The sequence below is a fragment of the Pelophylax lessonae genome (genome assembly GCF_965119305.1).
Source record: "Pelophylax lessonae genome assembly, chromosome: 10".
NCBI lineage: Eukaryota > Metazoa > Chordata > Amphibia > Anura > Ranidae > Pelophylax > Pelophylax lessonae.
Window position 1 is genome coordinate 1,302,712 of NC_138777.1, and position 22,106 is coordinate 1,324,817.

General features: G+C 46.6%; 1 protein-coding gene and 1 long non-coding RNA gene across 7 annotated transcripts in view; both read left to right on the plus strand.

The window, feature by feature from the left end:
* SOX6 (SRY-box transcription factor 6) overlaps window positions 1–22,106 on the plus strand; it is a 548,208-nt gene that overhangs the window by 155,282 nt on the left and 370,820 nt on the right. For all 6 annotated transcript variants that reach the window (XM_082269784.1, XM_082269783.1, XM_082269788.1 and 3 more), the window contains one exon: window positions 21,747–21,865. In XM_082269784.1, the coding sequence (XP_082125910.1) occupies window positions 21,789–21,865 (77 nt within the window). In that variant the 5' untranslated portion in view covers window positions 21,747–21,788. Of the gene's footprint in view, window positions 1–21,746; window positions 21,866–22,106 lie in introns of those variants that run through there.
* Window positions 1–22,106, plus strand: part of LOC309565057 — a 654,865-nt gene that overhangs the window by 42,761 nt on the left and 589,998 nt on the right. The gene's annotated exons all lie outside the window — the stretch shown is intronic.

The following is a 22,106-nucleotide window of genomic DNA, read 5'->3' on the forward strand; positions in this document are numbered from 1 at the left end:
GTACAGAGGAGGGATCTCCGCCCGTACCTGAATACCTTCATTTCCTCGATGAAGAGACGTACGCCGCTCTATTAATGGCGGATGATTGCGGCGTGTTCAGGCGGAAGGATAAATCTGCGTTCATACAATGAGCGCCAAATAAAACGCACTTAAAGGGAAACTCTGGCTTGGAAAATAGGAAACATTTCATATGAAGCAGCGGTCATGGTGAAATATTATCTGTACAAATCCCAGCTTTTCTTCTGTTACCTCAATTGTGTCACTGCCCCGCCCCCTGACATATATCTCAGCTGGTCTCTGATAGTCTCCACCCACCCTCGGAATCTGTGTTAGGAGTGGTCACTCAGATCTCCGCCTTCACTCCCATCCAGGACAGTGTCGTAGTTGGGTGGAGTTTCCCTTTAATTGACCGTATGGTGGGGGAGGGGGGGATGTTCTACCCAGAAATAAATACCTTCGTGATTCGATTTCCCGTTTATTAACATTTTCCACGATTGTCCTTTAACCGCCGTCCACGCTCCATTTCCTCCATTGTACAATTTCTGTAAAACACAAGAAAAAGCTTTTCACGCCTTTTCCTCTGCGGGGAGGACGCTGCGCCCGCTGACCGCACACTGCGCCACAGACACACCGCCATTATTATAGATCACACATGGAGGACTTATCCCTCAGTCATGGCTGCCTTGTGTATGCTGGGAAGGGGAACCTCTGTCTGACCAATAGCAGGAAGTTCCGGGCCTCCTTTTAGAGGATGAGAAGTTCTGTCCATTCCATTGGCTTCCCCCCTCATAAAGCCACTCTGACCGCAAGTAGGAGGTTCAGGACCTCCTTTTAGAGGATGAGAAGTTCTGTCTGTTCCATTGGCTTTCCCCCACAGAAAGCCGCTCTGACCATTGGCTTTCTCCTTTATAGAGCTCCTCTGACCAATAGCAGGAGGTTCCGGGCCTCCTTTTAGAAGACAGCTTTCCCCTTTATAGAGCCGCTTTGACCAATAGCAGGAGGTTCCGGGCCTCCTTTTAGAAGACAGCTTTCCCCTTTATAGAGCTCCTCTGACCAATAGCAGGAGGTTCCGGGCCTCCTTTTAGAGGACAGCTTTCCCCTTTATAGAGCCGCTCTGACCAATAGCAGGAGAATCTGGGCCTCCTCTTTGGAGGACGAGAAGTTGCATCTGTTCCATTGGCTTTCTAACTTATAGAGCCGCTCTGACCAATAGCAGCAGAATCGGGGCCTCCTTTTAGAGGACAAGACGTCACGTCTGTTCCATTGTTTTTTTTCCATTGGCTCCGACCAATCCTGCGCCCATTTCTCAAATTTCGAATCACCGCCAATTGATGGAGATTTCCTGCTGAGTGTTTCCAGAGGGAATTTCGGCCTCCAGTTTTTCCATGAACGGATAGATTTGAGGGGGTGGAGCAGCAGTGCTCGGGCCCCTCATAAGACCACCCTCATTGTCATCTCCTGATCTGGCCAATAACGAGGTTAGGTTTATCCATAGACCACCTCTGCAGACATCTCACAGGTTGGAATGGACTTCTCGGTGATCCTCCAGGAAAGGCCAGCTCTGGGTGTAGGATGGGGGTCAGCGCATAAACCGGCACGCTTGGTTGGTTGGAAGCAGAGCCAAGCCATGTGGGTGGGCAGAAGAGGCAGCTGCCTGGGGCGCTTCAGTAAAAGGCGGTCAAAGTGGATGGGGCCTTCAGCATATGGAGGGTGGGTAGGAATGCCCTTTGGCTTTTTTTTTCCGCTGAGTTGGAGCGTGCGTGTTTACAACAAGAACTCTCGTTTAGCCCCTTTTACACATGTGCCACCTAAAAGTTGTGCGATTTTGCTGCATTTTTTGCCACAATTTTGACTGGACTTGAAGGAATGCTTGTGTAATCTTGAGGGCTATGGAACTCAAAACGCATCAAAGTTGGACCAAAGTAGTGCAGGGGCTACTTTGAAATTGCTGCGACTTCAAGTCACACAGATATGAACGGTACTCATTGGAAATCATGGGGTATGACTTGTCATGCCACTTTGCAGTCCCAAATCGCAGGACAAGTCACACAAGTGTGAAAGGGGCCTTATAGTGAACATCATGCCACCCTTTGTAGCCATAGTGGGCACTTTTTGTCACTTTCCTTCCTCCCGCCCTGGACAGTCCATCGCTTCAACTAAAACTATTCAAAAGTTGGAAACCAACGTCTTGCACGTGCGCGCCAGGGCCGTTTTTAACACAGGGCAAAAGGGGCTGCTGCCCCGGGCCCAGTCATTTTTGTGGGGCCCAAAGCAGCTGCCCCTTGAACCCACACTGCCTGCAAATAGTTGATGAGTGGATTCGGGAGGGCCCAAGAACATTTTTGCCCAGGGTCCAACCAATATTAAAGACGGCGCTGTTCGGGAAGATGGCGTTTACGGAATTTTAGCCGCCTTTTGTCTCTTCCTCTAAACCTCCATCACGCCGGCGTCTGACTTCCATCCCCCGATGTATCTCTTGTGTTTTCGGCAGACGGAATTAATATTCAATGTGTTTTCTCCTTGGGCTCCCAGTATTGAGAGATCAAAGCGGCGTATTGTGTCTATATTTATACTTGTGTATATTTGTTATTACCCGACTTTGTGCGTTGGTGTCTTCAAAGCCGCGACACATCTCTCAGAAGGAAAAAAAAAAAAGAAAAATCCGGGGCTGCGGAATTTGCAAATCGACTCTTGAAAAAAAAAAAAAAAAAAAGAAACGGCGAGTGTCTGCCATCTTCCTTCACCCTCAGTTCTCGGAGATGTTTGAGCCCCCCTCCCCTCCCCCACCGTCTGCTGGCACTGCTACCACCGCACTTGGCAAATAGCGCCAGAGAAGTGCAGAATGGATGCAAATATGTGCCTGTCATATGCCAATATTTGCAATATTCATGGAAGCCACGAAAAATAATGACAGCAGGAGATCGCGGCCCGTGTGCCAGAGAAACGCTTCCGAAACGCCTCCTCCCCGCCACACCCAGGCCTGGAACGGCTCGCCGACGCAGCGGGCGCGCGGGACAATGGAAGATATTGTCTACTTTTTGGCTGCGCCTCTCACACGTCGATGGTCGTGCCCTTCTCTTCCTCGCCAAGGAGAGTCGGGGAAAATTATTAGAATTTTTATTTCAAGGGAAAATATTTTTACGATTGGCAGAATTGTTTTTTTTCCAACTTCCCTGAACTATTGTTTCCAGACTCTGAGCCGTGACCGGTTACAGGTCGGGGGGTGGTAATCGCGGGCGGACGTCGCCGAGTGTTACCTGATTAGAATCAGAATACTTTATCGCAGTTGCTGTTGGTGGTTGTGAATTGGAAGCTCTTTGGGCAACTCTGGTTATTTATCTGTGTGCGGCTTTTGAATATTCAAAATGGGATTTTCCCCGATGTCCATTGGCTGCCATGTATAAGGGTTCAATATTCAGCGCAGAGCGATCGCTGGACGCTAATTTCATGCGTTTTCTGGGAAGCTTGCTGTTAATATAACTGAAGGAGGGAATTAGATACATTGTCAGAAAAGGTGGACAAAATATTCTCCCGAATGTACAAAGTAACCGAACGAATCCTGTACATCACCCCCAAAAATCTGCCCCCTGAATTTTCTGAAAAATAAAATGAGCACCCAAAAAGTTCTGAAATGTAACACTAAAAGAAACCTCATCATAAAACCGTTACAATGTAATCCAGTGACCGATCCTCCAATAATACCGCCGATATCAGATCAAATGATTCTCCTACCAACATGTTTAACACCTAAAAATCCAAAACAAAAACTCAGCACCAAGAAAACCTGAATGATCCATCTGTGCCCTCAGCTTAAGAAAGGTGACAAAGGTTTTCAGAGTTCTGCAGACCACGAGCCACCATCCTGGCATAAAGTGGGTGTAAAGGGAGGTCCCTTTTATATCTAGGGGCGGGGTGTGGGCAGGACCAACCCATAAACTGGGTGTGAAGGAAGGTTCCTGCATATCTAGAGGCGGAGTCTGGGTGGTGGCAGCCCATTAAGTGGGTGTAAAGGGAGGTTCCCTCCTTTCTATAGGCAGGGTCTGGGCAGGACCAATCCGTAAAGTGGGTGTAAAGGGAGGTCCCTTCTTATCTAGTGGTGGAGTCTCGGTGGGACCAACTCATAAAGTCAGTGTGAAGGGAGGTCCCTGCATACCTAGAGGTGGGGTCTGGGCAGGACCAACCCATAAACTGGGTGTGAAGGAACGTCCCTGCATATCTAGAGGCGGGGTCTGGGCAGGAGCAATGCATAAACTGGGTGTGAAGGGAGGTCCCTGCATATCTAGAGGTGGGGTCTGGGCAGGAGCAATGCATAAACTGGGTGTGAAGGAACGTCCCTGCATATCTAGAGGCGGGGTCTGGGCAGGAGCAATGCATAAAGTGGGTGTGAAGGGAGGTCCCTGCATATCTAGAGGCGGGGTCTGGGCAGGAGCAATGCATAAAGTGGGTGTGAAGGGAGGTCCCTGCATATCTAGAGATGGGGGGGTCTGGTCAGAGCCAACTCATAACGTCAGTGTGAAGGGAGGTCCCTGCATACCTAGAGGTGGGGTCTGGGCAGGACCAACCCATAAACTGGGTGTGAAGGAACGTCCCTGCATATCTAGAGGCGGGGTCTGGGCAGGAGCAATGCATAAAGTGGATGTGAAGGGAGGTCCCTGCATATCTAGAGGCGGGGTCTGGGCAGGAGCAATGCATAAAGTGGGTGTGAAGGGAGGTCCCTGCATATCTAGAGGCGGGGTCTGGGCAGGAGCAATGCATAAAGTGGGTGTGAAGGGAGGTCCCTGCATATCTAGAGGCGGGGTCTGGTCAGAGCCAACTCATAAAGTCAGTGTGAAGGGAGGTCCCTGCATACCTAGAGGCGGGGTCTGGGCAGGACCAACCCATAAACTGGGTGTGAAGGAACGTCCCTGCATATCTAGAGGCGGGGTCTGGGCAGGAGCAATGCATAAAGTGGGTGTGAAGGGAGGTCCCTGCATATCTAGAGGCGGGGTCCGGGTGGGACCAGCCCATAAATTTGGTGTGAATTGGAGAGTGGGTGGTTTCCCCAGTGGGGAGATTCACCCCCTCTATATGTCTCGTTGTCATTGGTACAGAAAGTGATGGGAAATCCAGTTGTCACCAGAACAGGAAATCTGCCAATGGGGACAGCTGAGAGGGGATTTCCCTTCACTTCCTGTTGTGTCTGTAGGACAGGAAGTGAAGAGAATTCTCCCCAGACTAACCCTCCCCCACTCCATCCAAAACTAATAAAAAGTTTTTTTTTTCTCTGTATATGGAACACAATAGCGAGTGTTGAAGGAATACGGCGTTGGCGTTCCCCCGAGCGCGGCGCTGGCTGGCAGGTTGGTTAAATTGTTGCGCGGTTGGCCCGTTGCGGCGGTAATCAGATGTAATTAGATGGAGCTGGTGGCGGCAGCCTGTTATCTCTCCTCCTGGATTGTGTGCGTCTGGAGCTGAGAGTGTTTGCAGCGTCACGCTGGGGGGAAATCGCAGCATTTACAATGTAATGAAGTGTTTACGAGGAGCAACAAAGGAGAGATAAGGACGCTCGCTTCCAGAGTCGTGTCACATTGACAATACATCGCCGCGCCGCGCAACAAAAGGACTTCATCTCTCGCCGTTTATGTGAAATCAATCCAAATAAGACGTGACACCGAGGAGCCGCCGGCGCCTGCTGACTCAACGAGTGTTTTCATGTCTTCCCCGCGGGATGCCGCCGGCAATGGAAGGCTGGCTCCATCCAAAACCGATATTCCTGGGTGGAAGGGAAGACGGGACATTCATTGCACATTTTATTCCCAGATTACCATCCCCCATGTGACATCACTCACATCTATTCCCAATATCCGGGGTGTTCCCGGCCGCCCCACTCCCCCCCCGGTCCCCCCGCAGATACGCCCCCAGGCTGTAAGGAGAGAAATGACAGGGAGGGTCCCAGGATAAAGCCTGGAGAAACGTGCGCAGGGGCGGGATTGGGGGGCGGCGGACAAAAAGCAGCCAATGAGTCCTAAATTCATCAATTTGCCATTTTATAAATTTGCCCCTTTGGAAGAGAAGTCAGGAGAGGAGGATGAAGCCGGAGCCTGGAGCTTCTAAGACAAGCAAGCGGTGACAGCCGTATTACAGTGACAGCTGTCATTCTGTGACAGCCGCCATACAGTGACAGCCGTAATACAGTGACAGCCGTCATTCTGTGACAGCCGCCATACAGAGACAGCCGCCATACAGTGATCGCTACCATACAGTGACAGCCATAATACAGTGACAGCCGTCATTCTGTGATAGCCGCCATACAGAGACAGCCGCCATTCAGAGACAGCCGCCATACAGTGATCGCTACCATACAGTAACAGCCGCCATACAGAGACAGCCGCCATTCAGAGACAGCCGCCATACAGTGATCGCTACCATACAGTGACAGCCATAATACAGTGACAGCCGTCATTCTGTGATAGCCGCCATACAGTGACAGCCGCCATACAGAGACAGCCGCCATACAGAGACAGCTACCATACAGTGACAGCGGTCATACAGCAACAGTCACCTTACAGTGATAGCTACCATACTGTGACAGCCATCATATTGTGACAGCTGTAATACAGCAACAGACATCATGGCAACAGTCGCCATACAGCAACAGCCGTCATACTGTGATCGCTATTATACAGTGACAGTCTTAATATAGCAACAGTCGCCTTAAAGTGATAGCTGCCATACACTGACAGCCGTCATACTGTGACAGACGTCATATGGCGACAGTTGCCATACAGAGACAGCCGCCATACAGCGATAGCTACCATATGGTGACAGCCATCATACTGTGACAGCCATCACACAGTAACAGCCACCAAACAATGACAGTTACAATAGAGTTACAGTCACCATACAGTGACATCCTCCATATGGTAACAGTTGCCATTCAGTGACAACCGCCATACTGTGACAAATGCCATACAGAGACAGCCACCATACAGTGATCACTGCCATACAGAGACAGCCGTAATACAGCAACAGCCGTCATACAGCAACGGTCACCTTACAGTGATAGCTACCATATGATGACAGCCATCATACAGTGACAGCCGCCATACAATGACAGTTGCCATAGAGTTACAGTCGCCACGCAGTGACATCCTCCATATGGTAACAGTTGCCATTCAGTGACAGCCACCATACAGTATGACCCTGGGTGATGCCCCCCTACCATTCAGACACCTGGCAGGGACACAATGAGAATATCATTCATAATACCGCCAATACCTTGTACACCAAAGCCAAGGCTCCAGCGCCATCAAACTGACTCTTAAAGCTACCTACTCCTGTCCTGGCTGTGATGGTGGGGGGGGGGGGAGTAAAAGAAGGTCTCAAACTTTTAATTATTAAAACAATGCTGACTTCATTGCTAACTATGTACATATACAACGACACGTGTCAGGGGGTTACCTCCCTTCATCAGGGCCCAAACCTCAGATTGTTGTGTGAGACGGGAGCGGTGTGAGATGGGGGTGCTGTTAGACAGGGGACGGTGTGAGACGGGGGGGGGCGGTGTGGGATGGGGGGCGATGTGAGATGGGGGGGCGGTGTAAGACCGGGGGCGGTGTGAGATGGGGCGGAACAATGTAGTTGAATTTAATTCAACCAAATTCAGAAAATTTGCATTGCCATTCAAAATTCAAATTTATTCTATTAGAAATTTGAATTTCGGAAGATAGATATATTCTTTATATTGTTTTATATTCTATTCTCTTATTTTCTATTCTATTCTATTCAAATTTATTCTATTCAAAATTAGATTTTCGAAAAGATGGGTGTATTTTTTCTATTTTATTCTATTCTTTTGTTTTTTCTATTTTGTCCTATTCTTTTCTATTCTGTTCTTTTCTATTCTATTTTTTTATATTGTATTCCTTTATTTCTTATTCTATTTTATTCTATTCTTTTATTTTTTTCTATTCTATTCTGTTTTATTCTATTCTTTTCCTTTCCTTTATTTTCTATTCTATTTTTATTCTATTCTTGTTTTCAAATTCAGTTGAATTTCGGATGAATTTTGTTTTGTTATTTCGGACTCGTTTAAAATCATTACTATTGTAATTTAAAAATACAGATATATCCGAATTTACGAACAATGGGAAATTTGACCGTATTTAGATTCAGAACGAATCGCACTCGTCTGGTTGTAATGGTGGAAAGCTTGGGACTGTTCTGTATGACTCCCCTAACCCACCTTCACAATGGCCCACCAACCTGGAGGACAGAGAACCCCTTCCACCATTCCCTTCCACCTCACCCCTGTACATTCCATATGACATTATATCCGTGTGACCGGTCCTCTTTATACGCTCTGATGCTGAATATCATTAGTAGGAAGGAGAGTCGCTGCAGATATGGAATTCTGTCCTTCCAGTAATTATCGCTATTTTCTCCATTGCCGGTATAACATCTGGGATTAAGGCATTATACTGAAAAGCGTTGGTGGTGGAGTGCGTCTTACCGGAGCGCGTACACCGCGTCACAGGCTCTTACTGCGCAAACACCCCCTCCATCCTGGCCAAAGAGCCACTTCACATTCCCGTTCTAGATGACAAGGAAATTAAACGTAGGACGAAACATGAGCGGCAGGGCAGCATTGCTCCGCCTCCTTCTTCTGCCATGTGGAATCTCAGTCTGTCCCGGAGGTCAGAGCTGAACCAACAACCACCTGACATCTCTGAGGCTGCATTCACACCTGCCTCGCTTTTGTTTTTTGTTTGGGGCGGATGTATGCGTGTTTTTCAGCATTTTGTACAGCGTTTTTAAATAATTTTTGAGCTTTGGCAGTTTCTTTTATTTTTTTATCGGCCAAAAGAGAAAAATTTCTTCTGTTTCATCATTTGTTGCCATGTTTTTCAGCTTTTTCATCCACTTTTATTTATTATTTTTCTATTATTATTTATTTACTTATTATTTCTTTTTTTTTTTTTAAGGGGTTGAGGGTTAGGGATGAAAGGTTATGGTTAGGGTTTAATTTTTTTATTATTTATTTAGTTAATTTTATGTATTTATTTTGTTAGGTTAGTCGGTGGGATTAGGGTTAGGGGTTAATAATAGGGTTAGGGATTAGGATTAAGGGTCATGTTTAGGGTTAGAGGTTCGGTTTAGGGATTAATATTAGGGCTGGGATTAGGGTTAGGGACTAATATTAGGGTTAGGATTAAGGGTTAATATTAAGGGTTATTATTAGGGTTAGGGGTTAATATTAGAGTTAGGGGTTAAAATTAGGGTTAGCTGTTAGAATTAAGTGCTAGGATTAGGGTTCATTATTAAGGTTAGGATTAGGGTTAGGGGTTAATATTAGGGTTATAGGTTAGGATTAGGGGTTAATATTAGGGTCAGGGGTAAATATTAGGGTTAGGGTTTATTATTAGGGTCAGGAATAAGTATTAAAGTTAGGGGTCAATATTAGGGTTAGAGGTTAGGATTAAGGGTTAATATTAGGGCTGGGATTAGGGTTAGGGGCTAATATTAGGGTTAGGATTAAGAGTTATTAATAGGGTTAGAGGTTAATATTAGAGTTAGGGTTCAAAATAAGGGTTAGCTGTTAGAATTAAGGGTTAGGAATAGGGTTAGGGGTTAATATTAGGGTTAGAGGTTAGGATTAGGGGTTAATATTAGGGTCAGGGGTTAGGATTAGAGGTCAATATTAAGGTTAGGGTTTATTATTAGGGTCAGGGATAAGTATTCAAGTTAGGGGTCAATATTAGGGTTAGGAGGTTAGGATTAAGGGTTAATATTAGGGTCAGGGGTTAGGATTAGGGGTCAACATTAAGGTTAGGGTTTATTATTAGGGTCAGGGATAAGCATTCAAGTTAGTGGTTTATATTAGGGTCAGGGGTTAGGATTAAGGGTTAATATTAGGGTTAGGGGTTTATATAAGGGTTAGGCGCTAGGATTAGGGGTCAATATTATGGTTAGGAGTTAAGATTTGGGGTAATATTAGGGTTAGGGGTAAGGATTAGATTTAGGGGTCAATATTATGATTAGGGGTCAATATTAAGGTTAGGGGTTAATATTAGGGTTATCTGTTAGGATTAAGGGTTGGGATTGGGGTTAGAGATTAATATTAGGGCTAGGTTTTTTTTTTTTTGTTTTTTTTTTTATTTAATTATTTGTTTATATATTTTATTTATTATTTATTTCATTATTTTTAATAATTTATTTTTATCTAATTAGGCAGAAAACACGCAACAAAACGCGCTAAAACAACCAAATCAATTGTTTCCTTTCATTTCTATGGAACAAAAAATGTTAAAAAAATTAACCAATCGGCCTAATTTGGGCTCCAGAGCTTTTTTTTTGAGGTTGAGGCGTTTGGCGACTTGTAGCGGAGATGTGAACGGTCTCCATAGAGAATCATTGATTTTTTTTTCTCCTCTAGCGTTTTGAAGCTCGGAGCTGCAGTGTGAACGGCGCCTTTGCAGCACACGCATTCCGTGGCTCATTGATTTCAGTGGGCTTCTCTAGGCGCAATTAATTCATCAAAGTAGGTCACGCACCCTTTTGAGCGTTGAGCTTTGAAACAAACGCACTTTTTTTTTTTTTTTTACGCATTTCGGTTGCTATTGACCCTGAATGGCAGTGCAAGCGTATCACCAAATTGCAGCCTCAAAATGTATGAGCGTTCTTCAGAGCTGTGTTGCATTTTACAAGCGTTTTTGCGCCTAATCAGTTCTCCTCCTCTCTAACACAAAATGCAGGTAAAACGCCACATCTATGTGCGCAATAAATCAAAGAAAAAAAGTCTGGAAACGCTGAATGGGGGGGAGGGGGGGGTAGTATGGGCCTTTGTGCGACCTGAAAACCATGCGACTTTGACGTGACTTTGGCCTTGAAGCAATGCCTGTGTAATATTGAGGTCTATGGACCTCAAGTCGCATCAAAGTCAGACCAAAGTAGCGCAGTGACTACTTTGAAGTCGCTGTGACTTGAAGTCGCACAGATGTGAACGGCGCTCATTGGAAATCATGGGGTACGACTTGTCATGCGACTTTTCTGTCCCAAATCCCAGGACAAGTCACACAAGTGTGAAAGTGGCCTTAGAGTTGTCGCAATCTGTGTTGTAGCAAAGCTTGATCGATCGGTCAGGTATCGGCGAGTCGATGGCGGTCGCTCTGATCCTCGCATTGTTTTTTTTTTGCGCCGTCTCTGTGAGTGGAACATCTGTTGTGGCGTTCCGGCGAGGAGCGGAGGAAGACGCCGGAGCCGCAGATAGAGAACCTTTTTTTCTGCCTTTCAAATATTTGTCTGGCCTTCACGGAATATTTACCTTCCCCGCGCTCCCCGCTCGTATCTGCGCCGTATCGCCGCGCTCTGCCCGTGTGCCGGGAGACGGCCCCGTGTTTACATTCTTCCTGCATCATTAGACAGGTCCAGGAATCCGGGAACACAATGCGTTTCGTCAGCCGCTCCTGTGCTTTATCACTGCTCTTTGTTCCTCTTTATCTGTGTTCTGTGGGGGGGAGGGGAGGTCACTGCCGTCTTCTAGCGGCAAATCGCAAAAACAAACTCCAATCAAATACTTTTGAAGGTAATTTGGAGGCCTCTGAATAAGCCAAGAATCTTCATTTTCAATAAAAGGAGCGGTAATCATGTCATTGCTGCAGCAATTATTTGTTTTACTATCCAACTACTGTTACAGTAAAGAACCCACAATCTACTGCTAATATTGAAGTCTGCCCTTACAGTAAAGAAGCTCCAGACTGACTACACTTACAGTAAATATTCCGGCCTGACTTTCCTTACAGTGGGGTATCTAAAGTCTATCCTATCTTACAATGAATGCTCCTCCATCTGCTCTAACAGTAAAGAATTTACAGACAGATTATTCTTACAGCAGCAAACTCACTGCATCTTTTCTTGAAGATCTGTGAAGGTTTCAGAGTCTTGTATTTCAGAGTATAATCTACAGTCTCATTACCAATGCAGTACAGAGCCAATAGTCTGTCTCTCCTTACAGTGCACACTCAGCAGTCTGCTCTTACAGTAAAGAACCCTCAGTCTGTGTTTCCTTATAGTGAGGAATCCAATGTTGTCCCTTACAGTAAAGTACCTGCAATACTTTACAGGGAGCACTGCACTGTTTTCTAATATAGTAAAGAAACCCCAGTATTAATCTGCTTATAGCAAAAGATTTATAGGCTCCCTTACAGTGAATAATTTACGGAGTGATTGACTTTACAGTAAAGAATCCACATTGTCTCTCCTTACAGTAAACACTTCAGTATCTGCTCTTACAGTAAAGAATCCACATTGTCTCTCCTTACAGTAAACACTCCAGTGTCTGCCCTTACAGCAAAAAATCCACATTGTCTCTCCTTACAGTGAACACTCCAGTATCTGCTCTTACAGTAAAGAATCCACATTGCCTCTCCTTATAGTAAACACTCCAGTATCTGCTCTTACAGTAAAGTATCCACAGCACTTGATTGTATTGGTAGCCACACGTATGATCAATCCGCGGATTGGAGACCCGCCTTTTGATTGAATTAAGGATCTCGGATGGATTTAGTCTCTGCACATCGATCGGCTCTGGCAAACTTTTGTTGACCGATTGTGTTTTCTCAAAGAAATATCTGTGTGTGCCGGAGAACCAATCATAATGCAGGTCGATGAAATGATGAGCTCTAATCAATCATTTCTATTTCTGATCGATTGATCGTCATTATAGATATTCTCAGTGTGTGACAATAAATAGAACCTAAGATGTAACAATGTATCGGCCTTTATTGATGGATGATCAATCGCTGGCACCTGGACTGATCACAAATCTCCCTGTGTATGGCCACCTAAACCCCCCACATCAGTCAGAGAGGGGGGGTCCCTGGGGGGGGGGGGGGGCAGTGTATAATTCTCATCCCTTAGACTGGGACTTGTGATGAGTAAGGAGTCTTAGTCACCCTGACGAGTCCGCGCTGGGCGGATGTTTTCCTTTACTTTGGAAGCATTGGTGTCAGGGCGGAGCTGGAAGCCGGGTGATGTCAGAGATATCCGCCCAGTGCTGACCATCCACCAATAAATATAGAAAATGAGAGCAGAGGCTAAAAATAGAGACCAGAGAATGGACCAATCCCCAACTCCGCTATTGGACTGGTCACAGCTCCGCCTTGAAGATTAAAGGGGGACTCCAGGCAAACATCTACAATGAGGACCTTTACTATCTGCCTAAAGAGCACAGCGGGTGTACAGACCCAGGAACTCAGCACAGGGATGGTGGGAACCCCTCATAATGGGCACAGCGGGTGTACAGACCCAGGAACTCAGCACAGGGATGGTGGGAACCCCTCGTAATGGGCACAGCGGGTGTACAGACCCGAGAACTCAGCACAGGGATGGTGGGAACCCCTCATAATGGGCACAGCGGGGGTACAGACCCAGGAACTCAGCACAGGGATGGTGGGAACCCCTCATAATGGGCACAGCGGGTGTACAGACCCAGGAACTCAGCACAGGGATGGTGGGAACCCCTCATAATGGGCACAGCGGGTGTACAGACCCGAGAACTCAGCACAGGGATGGTGGGAACCCCTCATAATGGGCACAGCGGGGGTACAGATCCAGGAACTCAGCACAGGGATGGTGGGAACCCCTCATAATGGGCACAGCGGGTGTACAGACCCAGGAACTCAGCACAGGGATGGTGGGAACCCCTCATAATGGGCACAGCGGGTGTACAGACCCGGGTGCTGCAGGCTTGGTTTGTATTGGTCGGTATTGATTGTTAATGTTCATTCCATCTATATGGTCGTCTTCCTCTTCACTCTGGACAAACACACACAGTGCAGCGACACAAGTGAGTCTTCTGTCTGAGTTGGGGAATTCATCACTGAGACGTGAAGTTTTCAAATCATTGGAGTTCACAACCCCGACTCAGACTTTGGAAAAACACACAGAGAGGCGGCTGTGCGGAGCGGCCCGTTATTGCGCCATGTGCTACCGCTGGGTGGAGCAGAGAGCGCAGACATGGGCCTGGAGTTAAAGGGGACCGGTCATCAGAAAAACATTTTCATGCTGAGTAATGTGTCGCTGAGACCCTTCTGACAGAGATCACAGAACTCCCTTCATCTGCTTTTCTCTCCAGAAGGACGGCACCATCTTTGTTCAGCCATCACCCAGGGTCACCATCCACTTCCTGGACTGGGATGCCGGCTCGGAGATGACACAATCCTGTAAATCCTAGAGCCTGTGCAGTTCTTAGCTGTGTTTTTTTTTATTTTTTTTCAGTTGTATATTGGAATAAATATGTATCTGAACTATAAATGAATGGCACCGTACTTCAATCTTATATCTGTTTACCAAAAACAACCTGAAGGGGGCGCTATTCCTTCCACACTCCATCCAAGGCTGAAAGAGAAGTTCAGATTTTAGAAACTTTTATGCAGTTTTTTTTGCAATCTTTGTGAAAGAGTTGTGCAAAATTGTAAATGAAAAAAGATCATTGGCATGTTTGTCCAGAGATGTGGGACAGGATGGACACAGGAAGGGACACGGGACGAAACATGGAAGGGGAGCAGGGTAGGGCATGGGAGGAGACATGGGATGAGACATGGGAAGGGATGTTAAATGGGGCATGGGAAGGGACGTGGGGTGGGATATGGGAAGATACACAGGAAAGGATGCAGGAAGGGACACGGGATAGGACACGTGATGGAGCATGAGAAGGGTGTGGAATGGGAAATGGGAAGAGACATAGAAAGGGACACAGGATGGGACATGTGATGGGACATGGGAAGGGTGCGGAATGGGAAATGGGAAGAAACACGGGAAGGGATGCGGGAAGGGGAACAGGATGGAACATAAGAAGGGTGTGGAATGGGAAATGGGAAGAGACACAGGAAGGGACACAGGATGGGACATGTGATGGAACATGAGAAGGGTGTGGAATTGGATATGGGAAGAGACATGGGAAGAGACATGGGAAGAGACATGGGAAGGCACATGGGATGGGACATGTAATGGGACATGAGAAGGGTGTGGAATTGGATATGGGAAGAGTCATGGGAAGGGATGTGGGAAGGCACATGGGATGGGACATGTAATGGGACATGAGAAGGGTGTGGGACAGGACATGGAAAGAGAAACGGAAAGGGATGTGTGATGGGCCATAGAAAGGCACGCAAGATAGACAAGGGAAAGGAGTAAGATAGGACATGAGAAGGAACATAAAATGGGACATGGGAAAGGACATGGGGAGGGATGTGGGATGAGACTTTAGAAGGGCTAAGGGAAGGGACGTGGAATGGAACACGGGAAAGGACATAGGATGGGACATGGGAAGAGATGTGGGAAGGGACCCAGGATGGGACACGAGAAGGGATGAGGGATGGTACCTGGCATGGGACATGGGAAGTAGGTAGGATGGGACACAGAAAGGGATGGGGGATTGGACACAGGATGGGACATGGAAAGGGATGCGGAGTGGGGTGTGGGATGGGACACGGGAAGGGATGTGGGATGGGAAAAGGGATGGGACATGGAAAACAGATGTGGGATGGGACACAGGAAGGGACACAGGACTGGACACAGAAAGGGATGCAGAGGGGCACATGGAAATGGATGTGGGATGGGGCACGGGATGAGACATGGGAAAGGACATAGGTAGGGATATGGGATAAGGCATGAGAATGGACATAGTATGAACTTGGGATGAAGCACAGCAAGAAAGAGACATGGGATGGGACACAGGATATGGACACAGGAAGAGACATGGGACGGGACACAGGATATGGACACAGGAAGAGACATGGGACGGGACACGGGATATGGACACAGGAAGAGACATGGGACGGGACACGGGATATGGACACAGGAAGAGGCATGGGATGGGACACGGGATATGGGCACAGAGGAAGGGACATAGGTTGGGACACAGAAAGCGATGTGGGATGGGACACGGGATGGCAGGACCTCCTCCCGCTCCATCTTGCCGTACGTCAGATAAGGTCTGGCGGTGTATTTATACACGGAGCGCTCCCCATGCTCAGATTTAATATACGGCTCCAGGTGCTCTCTGACCTTCTGCACAATGCGAGGCGTCTTCGTATAATGAGAGCGGAGGAACCTTTTATTATCTTCTTGTTGACACAGGAAAGGCCAAACACGCGGCCATCCATCGCCGTAGGATGAGTATGAGGATCCGCCATGCTTTGTATTATTGGCGGCGTTCTGAAATTTGTGTTATACAGGACTGACATCATACAGGACGGGTAAAGGGAACCTCTGCTGAGGGCAGTATGTCAGCGGCCAGCCTCATGGTAATCCTCTGGCTTCAGTTCATTCTAGCTCTTTGACCAGAAATATGTACAGTATCTAGAGCAAGAGCTAAGAACTCACTAAGTCTTCCCTGGCTGAATACTTGTTTTTGGTCAATGACTGACAAAGCATGGAAGCTAATGGATTAAAATTAATCGATCAAAAAAAATTGGGGAGGCTCAATGGACCACTTGGTCTTTTTTCTGCCGTCAGTCTTCTATGTTTCTCTTTTGCTAACATGACAAAGGGACACTTCACTCCACAAAGATGTAGAACTTGCGGGTAGGGACCAATTGGGTTTCGTCTTTATGCCCCATAGTTTGTTAGGATGTCAGGTTCTGAGTCTTAGTAGCTCTCCAATTACAGAAGAGGAAGAGAATCAGCTTCTTGATTCACTGCAATCTCTGGTGTGATGATGTCATAGCAGGTCATAATTATCTCCACCATTAAACAAAGAAAAAGAGACAAAAGGTTTGTCCCTAGTGTGCAAACAAGTTACTTACAGTATATCCACCATCTGACCATCACCATAAAAAATCCATCATCCTATATTCACCATCTAATATCCACCTTCAAAATTCACAATCCAACCACCACCATCCAATATCCACCCTCCTACCATTACCATCCAATATCCACCCTCCTACCATCACCATCCAATATCCACCCTCCTACCATTACCATCCAATATCCACCCTCCTACCATTACCATCCAATATCCACCATCCAACCACCACCATTGAACAACCACCACCCAGTATCCACCTACCGACAATCACCATTCAATATCAACCATCCAACCACATGCATCCAATTTCACCATTTAATTTCCACCATCCAATATCCACCATCAAAATTCACCATTCAACCACCACCATCCAAGATCCCATCCAACCACCACCATCCAATATCCTCCATCCAACCACTACCATCCAACCTCCTCCTTCCAACCACCACCATCCAGTATCCACCATCTAATATCCTGCATCCAACCACCACCATCCAATATCCTCCATCCAACCACCACCATCCAACATCTCCCATCCAACCACCACCATCCAGTATCCACCATCCTACCACCCACATCCAATATCCTGCATCCAACCATCACCATCTAATTTCCACCATTGAATATCCTGCATCCAACTACTACCAACCAATATCCTCCATCCAACCACCATCATCCAATATCCTGCATCCAACCACTACCATTCAATATCCACCATCCATTATCCTCCATCCAATAGCCTGCATTCAACCACTACCATTTTACATCCATCATACAACCATCACTATCTAATGTCCTCCATCCAATATCCTGTATCCAACCAACACCATCCAATATCCACCATCCATCCACCCCCATACAATATCCTGCATCCAACAACCACCATCCAATATCCAACATCCAGAATCCAGCCATCACCATCCAATATCCACAATCCAAAATCCTGCTTCCAATCACCATCATCCAATATCCACCATCCAATATCCTGTATTCAACCACTACCATCCAATATCCTTCATCCAACCATCACCATCTAATATCCACTATCCAATATCATTCCTATATCCAACCACCACCATCCAGTGTCCACCATCCAATATCCTCCATCCAACACCACCATCCAACCAACACCATCTACTGTAATATCCTCCATCCAACCATCACCATTCAATATCCTCCATCCAACACCACCATCCAACCAACACCATCTACTGTAATATCCACCATCCAATCATCACATATATTTAATTACTTTATAACTGTCACTGTGGATAAAACAAAATCCTTTGATTTATAATTAGGAAGAATGCAATAATCCATAATTCATCCCACATTCTCCTTCTCTATTAGACGTCATTGTGCAGATCCCGCGTTGGGGCGGATGGAAGTTGACAGGCGGGATCTATGAGCGCACAATGACTATTATGGAGGAGAGTCCTGAACTCCAATCACAGTCTGATATTTTTATGGATGTTTTTTAATTGTTTCTTATGTTTACAAATAAAAAGGAATTTGTTTTATTGGTAGAATGTGAGTGACATGGGGACAATGTTCCGGCTAAATGATACAATGTAACGGGATCGATCAGAAATAGTGACAGCTATAAAGCTACAAAGTTTCTGTAAAATCTCAGGAAAGCTGTGATATTTGAATGTAATTTCCAAAAAATTTGACGCTCTCATTAAAACAATCCCTGGTGATCCTGCCATGAAGGTCCTTGTTCAGTCACTTCCCGTTAGAGGGTGACAACAATCTGTTCCTGTCTCTCAGTTGTGCTCCTGTGTTGTCACTCTGTCACATGGGCTTCAGATGGAGACTACAAGTTGCTCTTACGGCACACATTACAGGGACAGGGGCCACTGTTTTCACCATCAGGAAAACCCGCCCTAGGAAATGCCATGCAGCCATCACAGGAAGTGTCTGCAAAGTGGCTGCAAGAGATCAGCAGCACTGAGATGGGACAAAGAAAGAAAAGCTCAGGTGATAGCAGGGTTTTGTTTTTAAAAACCCATCAATATGTAGAGCGGGGAGCAAATTAAATGTTGTCCATTTTGGGTTTATATCTCCTCTAAGTCGAGGCGCGGTCTGCTGACACAGGGATGGTTGTTACTCTATCTGGGTGGAGCGGAGCCGGGCGTCTATTCATGTTTTCCAAACGATGTGCGAGTCCCGTGTCACCCGATCCGGAGCGCCACTTTACTGCGTGGTGGCCCTTTCCTGCTCTGAGCGCTGGCGGAGGAACAGACGGGTGATGTCTTCCCACATCGTCACCATAACCAAGAACAATCGGCATCTGGCAGAAACATTGATACTCCACCAGGCTGAGCCACCCCTGGAGAGCGCAATATAGAGCGCTGCTGAGTATGACCTCACACTGGGGGGAGAGGAGGGGGGGGGGGGCATATTAATGTACAACTGAATAAATATAGGAAACTGCACAGTACCACTTCTCCTGTCCTGTATGCCGGGTGTAATTCTCAGTATCTGTTCTTATTCTGTATGTATGGACTCTGCACAGTACCACTTCTCCTGTCCTGTATGCCGGGTGTAAATCTCAGTATCTGTTCTTATTCTGTATGTATGGACTCTGCACAGTACCACTTCTCCTGTCCTGTATGCCGGGTGTAAATCTCGGTATCTGTTCTTATTCTGTATGTATGGACTCTGCACAGTACCACTTCTCCTGTCCTGTATGCCGGGTGTAATTCTCAGTATCTGTTCTTATTCTGTATGTATGGACTCTGCACAGTACTACTTCTCCTGTCCTGTATGCTGGGTGTAATTTTTAAAAATCTTCTTTACCTATAATGTTAATGCTAAATAATAAATCTCTATTATTTAAATTAATTATTCTATTATTATTTGGATTATCTATCTATCTATCTATCTATCTATCTATCTATCTATCTATCTATCTATCTATCTATCTATCTATCTATCTATCTATCTATCTATCTATCTATCTATCTATCTATCTATCTATCTATCTATCTATCTCTCTCTCTCTCTCTCTCTCTATGTATCTCTCTCTCTATGTATTTCTCTCTCTATGTATCCCCCCCCCTCTCTCTCTATATATATATATCCCTCTCTCTAGCTCTCTATGTATCTCTCTCTCTCTCTATGCATCTCTCTCTCTCTATGTATCTCTCTCTCTCTCTCTATGTATCTCTCTCTCTCTCTCTCTATGTATCTCTCTCTCTCTCTCTCTCTATGTCTCTCTCTCTCTCTCTCTCTCTCTATGCATCTCTCTCTCTCTCTCTATGTATCTCTCTCTCTCTCTCTATGCATCTCTCTCTCTCTCTATGTATCTCTCTCTCTCTCTCTCTCTATGTATTCTCTCTCTCTCTCTCTCTCTCTCTCTCTCTCTCTCTCTCTCTCTCTATGTATCTCTCACTCTCTCTCTCTCTCTATGTATCTCTCACTCTCTCTCTCCTCTCTCTATGCATCTCTCTCTCTATGCATCTCTCTCTCTCTATGTATCTCTCTCTCTCTCTCTAAATGTATCTCTCCCCCCCTCTCTCTCTCTCTATGTATCTCTCTCTCTCTATGCATCTCTCTCTCTCTCTATGTATCTCTCTCTCTCTCTATGTATCTCTCTCTCTCTATGTATCTCTCTCTCTCTCTCTCTAAATGTATCTCTCCCCCTCTCTCTCTCTCTATGTATCTCTCTCTCTCTATGTATCTCTATCTATCTCTCTCTCTCTCTCTATGTATCTCTCTCTCTATGCATCTCTCTCTCTCTATGCATCTCTCTCTCTCTATGTATCTCTCTCTCTCTCTCTCTCTATGCATCTCTCTCTCTCTATGTATCTCTCTCTCTCTCTATGTATCTCTCTCTCTCTCTCTCTCTCTCTCTCTCTCTCTCTATGTATCTCTCTCTCTCTCTCTATGTATCTCTATGTATGCAGAGTGTTTCCATGGACAGATCTGACAATAATTGGGATGAATATTCGGGACTGATCCTTTCTAGGTGTCGGTTCTGTTGGCGCTGGGATAATGGGTGTTCTATGGCGGTTACAATCAGTGATCCATGGACAGAGCCCAGCACACAGATCCCTTTCAGGGCGCTCGGCCGCCTTTATTTGGGGCCCAGAAAATGGCTCAGTGTTTGTGGCGGTCCAGGTGTCCGAGGCGCAGTTGTGGCGCGCGGCGGTTCTCGCCAGCGATGAGCTCACAGAGGGCTCCCCCGGCAATGTCTTCCTTCCTGTCTGCAGCAGAATCGGCTCTTCATGGCAGACAATGGCCTTTCTCTTGGCTCGGCGCTCACAATCCCTTTCAGGACATCGGCTTATTGTACCTAGAAAGTGGCGCTATGGCTCCGTCCCATCCGCTTTTAACCCTCTGGGGGTGGGGAGTTGGTGGTGCACAGAGGCCCGGCACGGTCGGGGTTACTGGTGGGGGAATTGGTGTGAAATGTGTGGAAAGTCGGGGACACTCGAGGGAACGGCAGAGAAAAGTATCCCTCGGAAATGACAGGAAAGGTTTGTCCTCAATGGCGCTTTTGTTTACTGTTTTCCTAAAAGGGGCCTCACTATATTTCATCTGTCAAACTCGCTTTTCTTATTGCCAACAATGGCCGATTGTTTTCTCCGAAGGGGGGAAAGAAAACTGCAGGTCTCACAGACAGGAGAATTCCGTATTATGTTTTCCTGCCAAATTCCGATGTGTTTCCCTTCAACTCACAAAGGGCTCATAACTTACTGTCAAGTGTGAGGGAGCCACAATGCCCCAGTGTTGCTTCGCCGATTCGCCGCGCTGGACGCAGCTCCGGCTGGCTGTGTGAGTGCCGAGGGGCCGCTGGTGTGTCACTAGAGGGGGGGGCGGCCCCACCAGGCCCAAAGCAGCCCCAGAGTCAGATTTTCGGGGGGTTGCCGGTGTCGGGATGTGGTGGGTGATGGTCAGCCGGTTCGGATTTGGACTTTTACTAAATTGAATCTGCTTTTGTCGGCAGTGACTTTGGATCCTCGTGGCTCGGGACGGCGTGAGATTTGGTATGCCATCCAGCTCTGAAGTCCTGACGAGCGTCATCGGGGAACGCAGTTCGGACGAGTGGAAGGACAGCCACTTACTGTAAGTACACAAACTTTTATTATTTGTTTTATTCAACTTGGAGTTTTATTCTTGGAAATCGGTTTTGATGAGTTTGTATGGCGGGACTTTGTTCAGGTGGCAGGTCGGGAAGTCTTTGATGTGTAAAATGTATTTTAGAATTGGGATTTTGTGAACTGAGCGCGTCATGGCATCCTCTGAGCGCGGGAAAATGTCCGTTGTGTCAGAAATTGGAACTTTCTTGTTGGCCGCGTCCATGTCA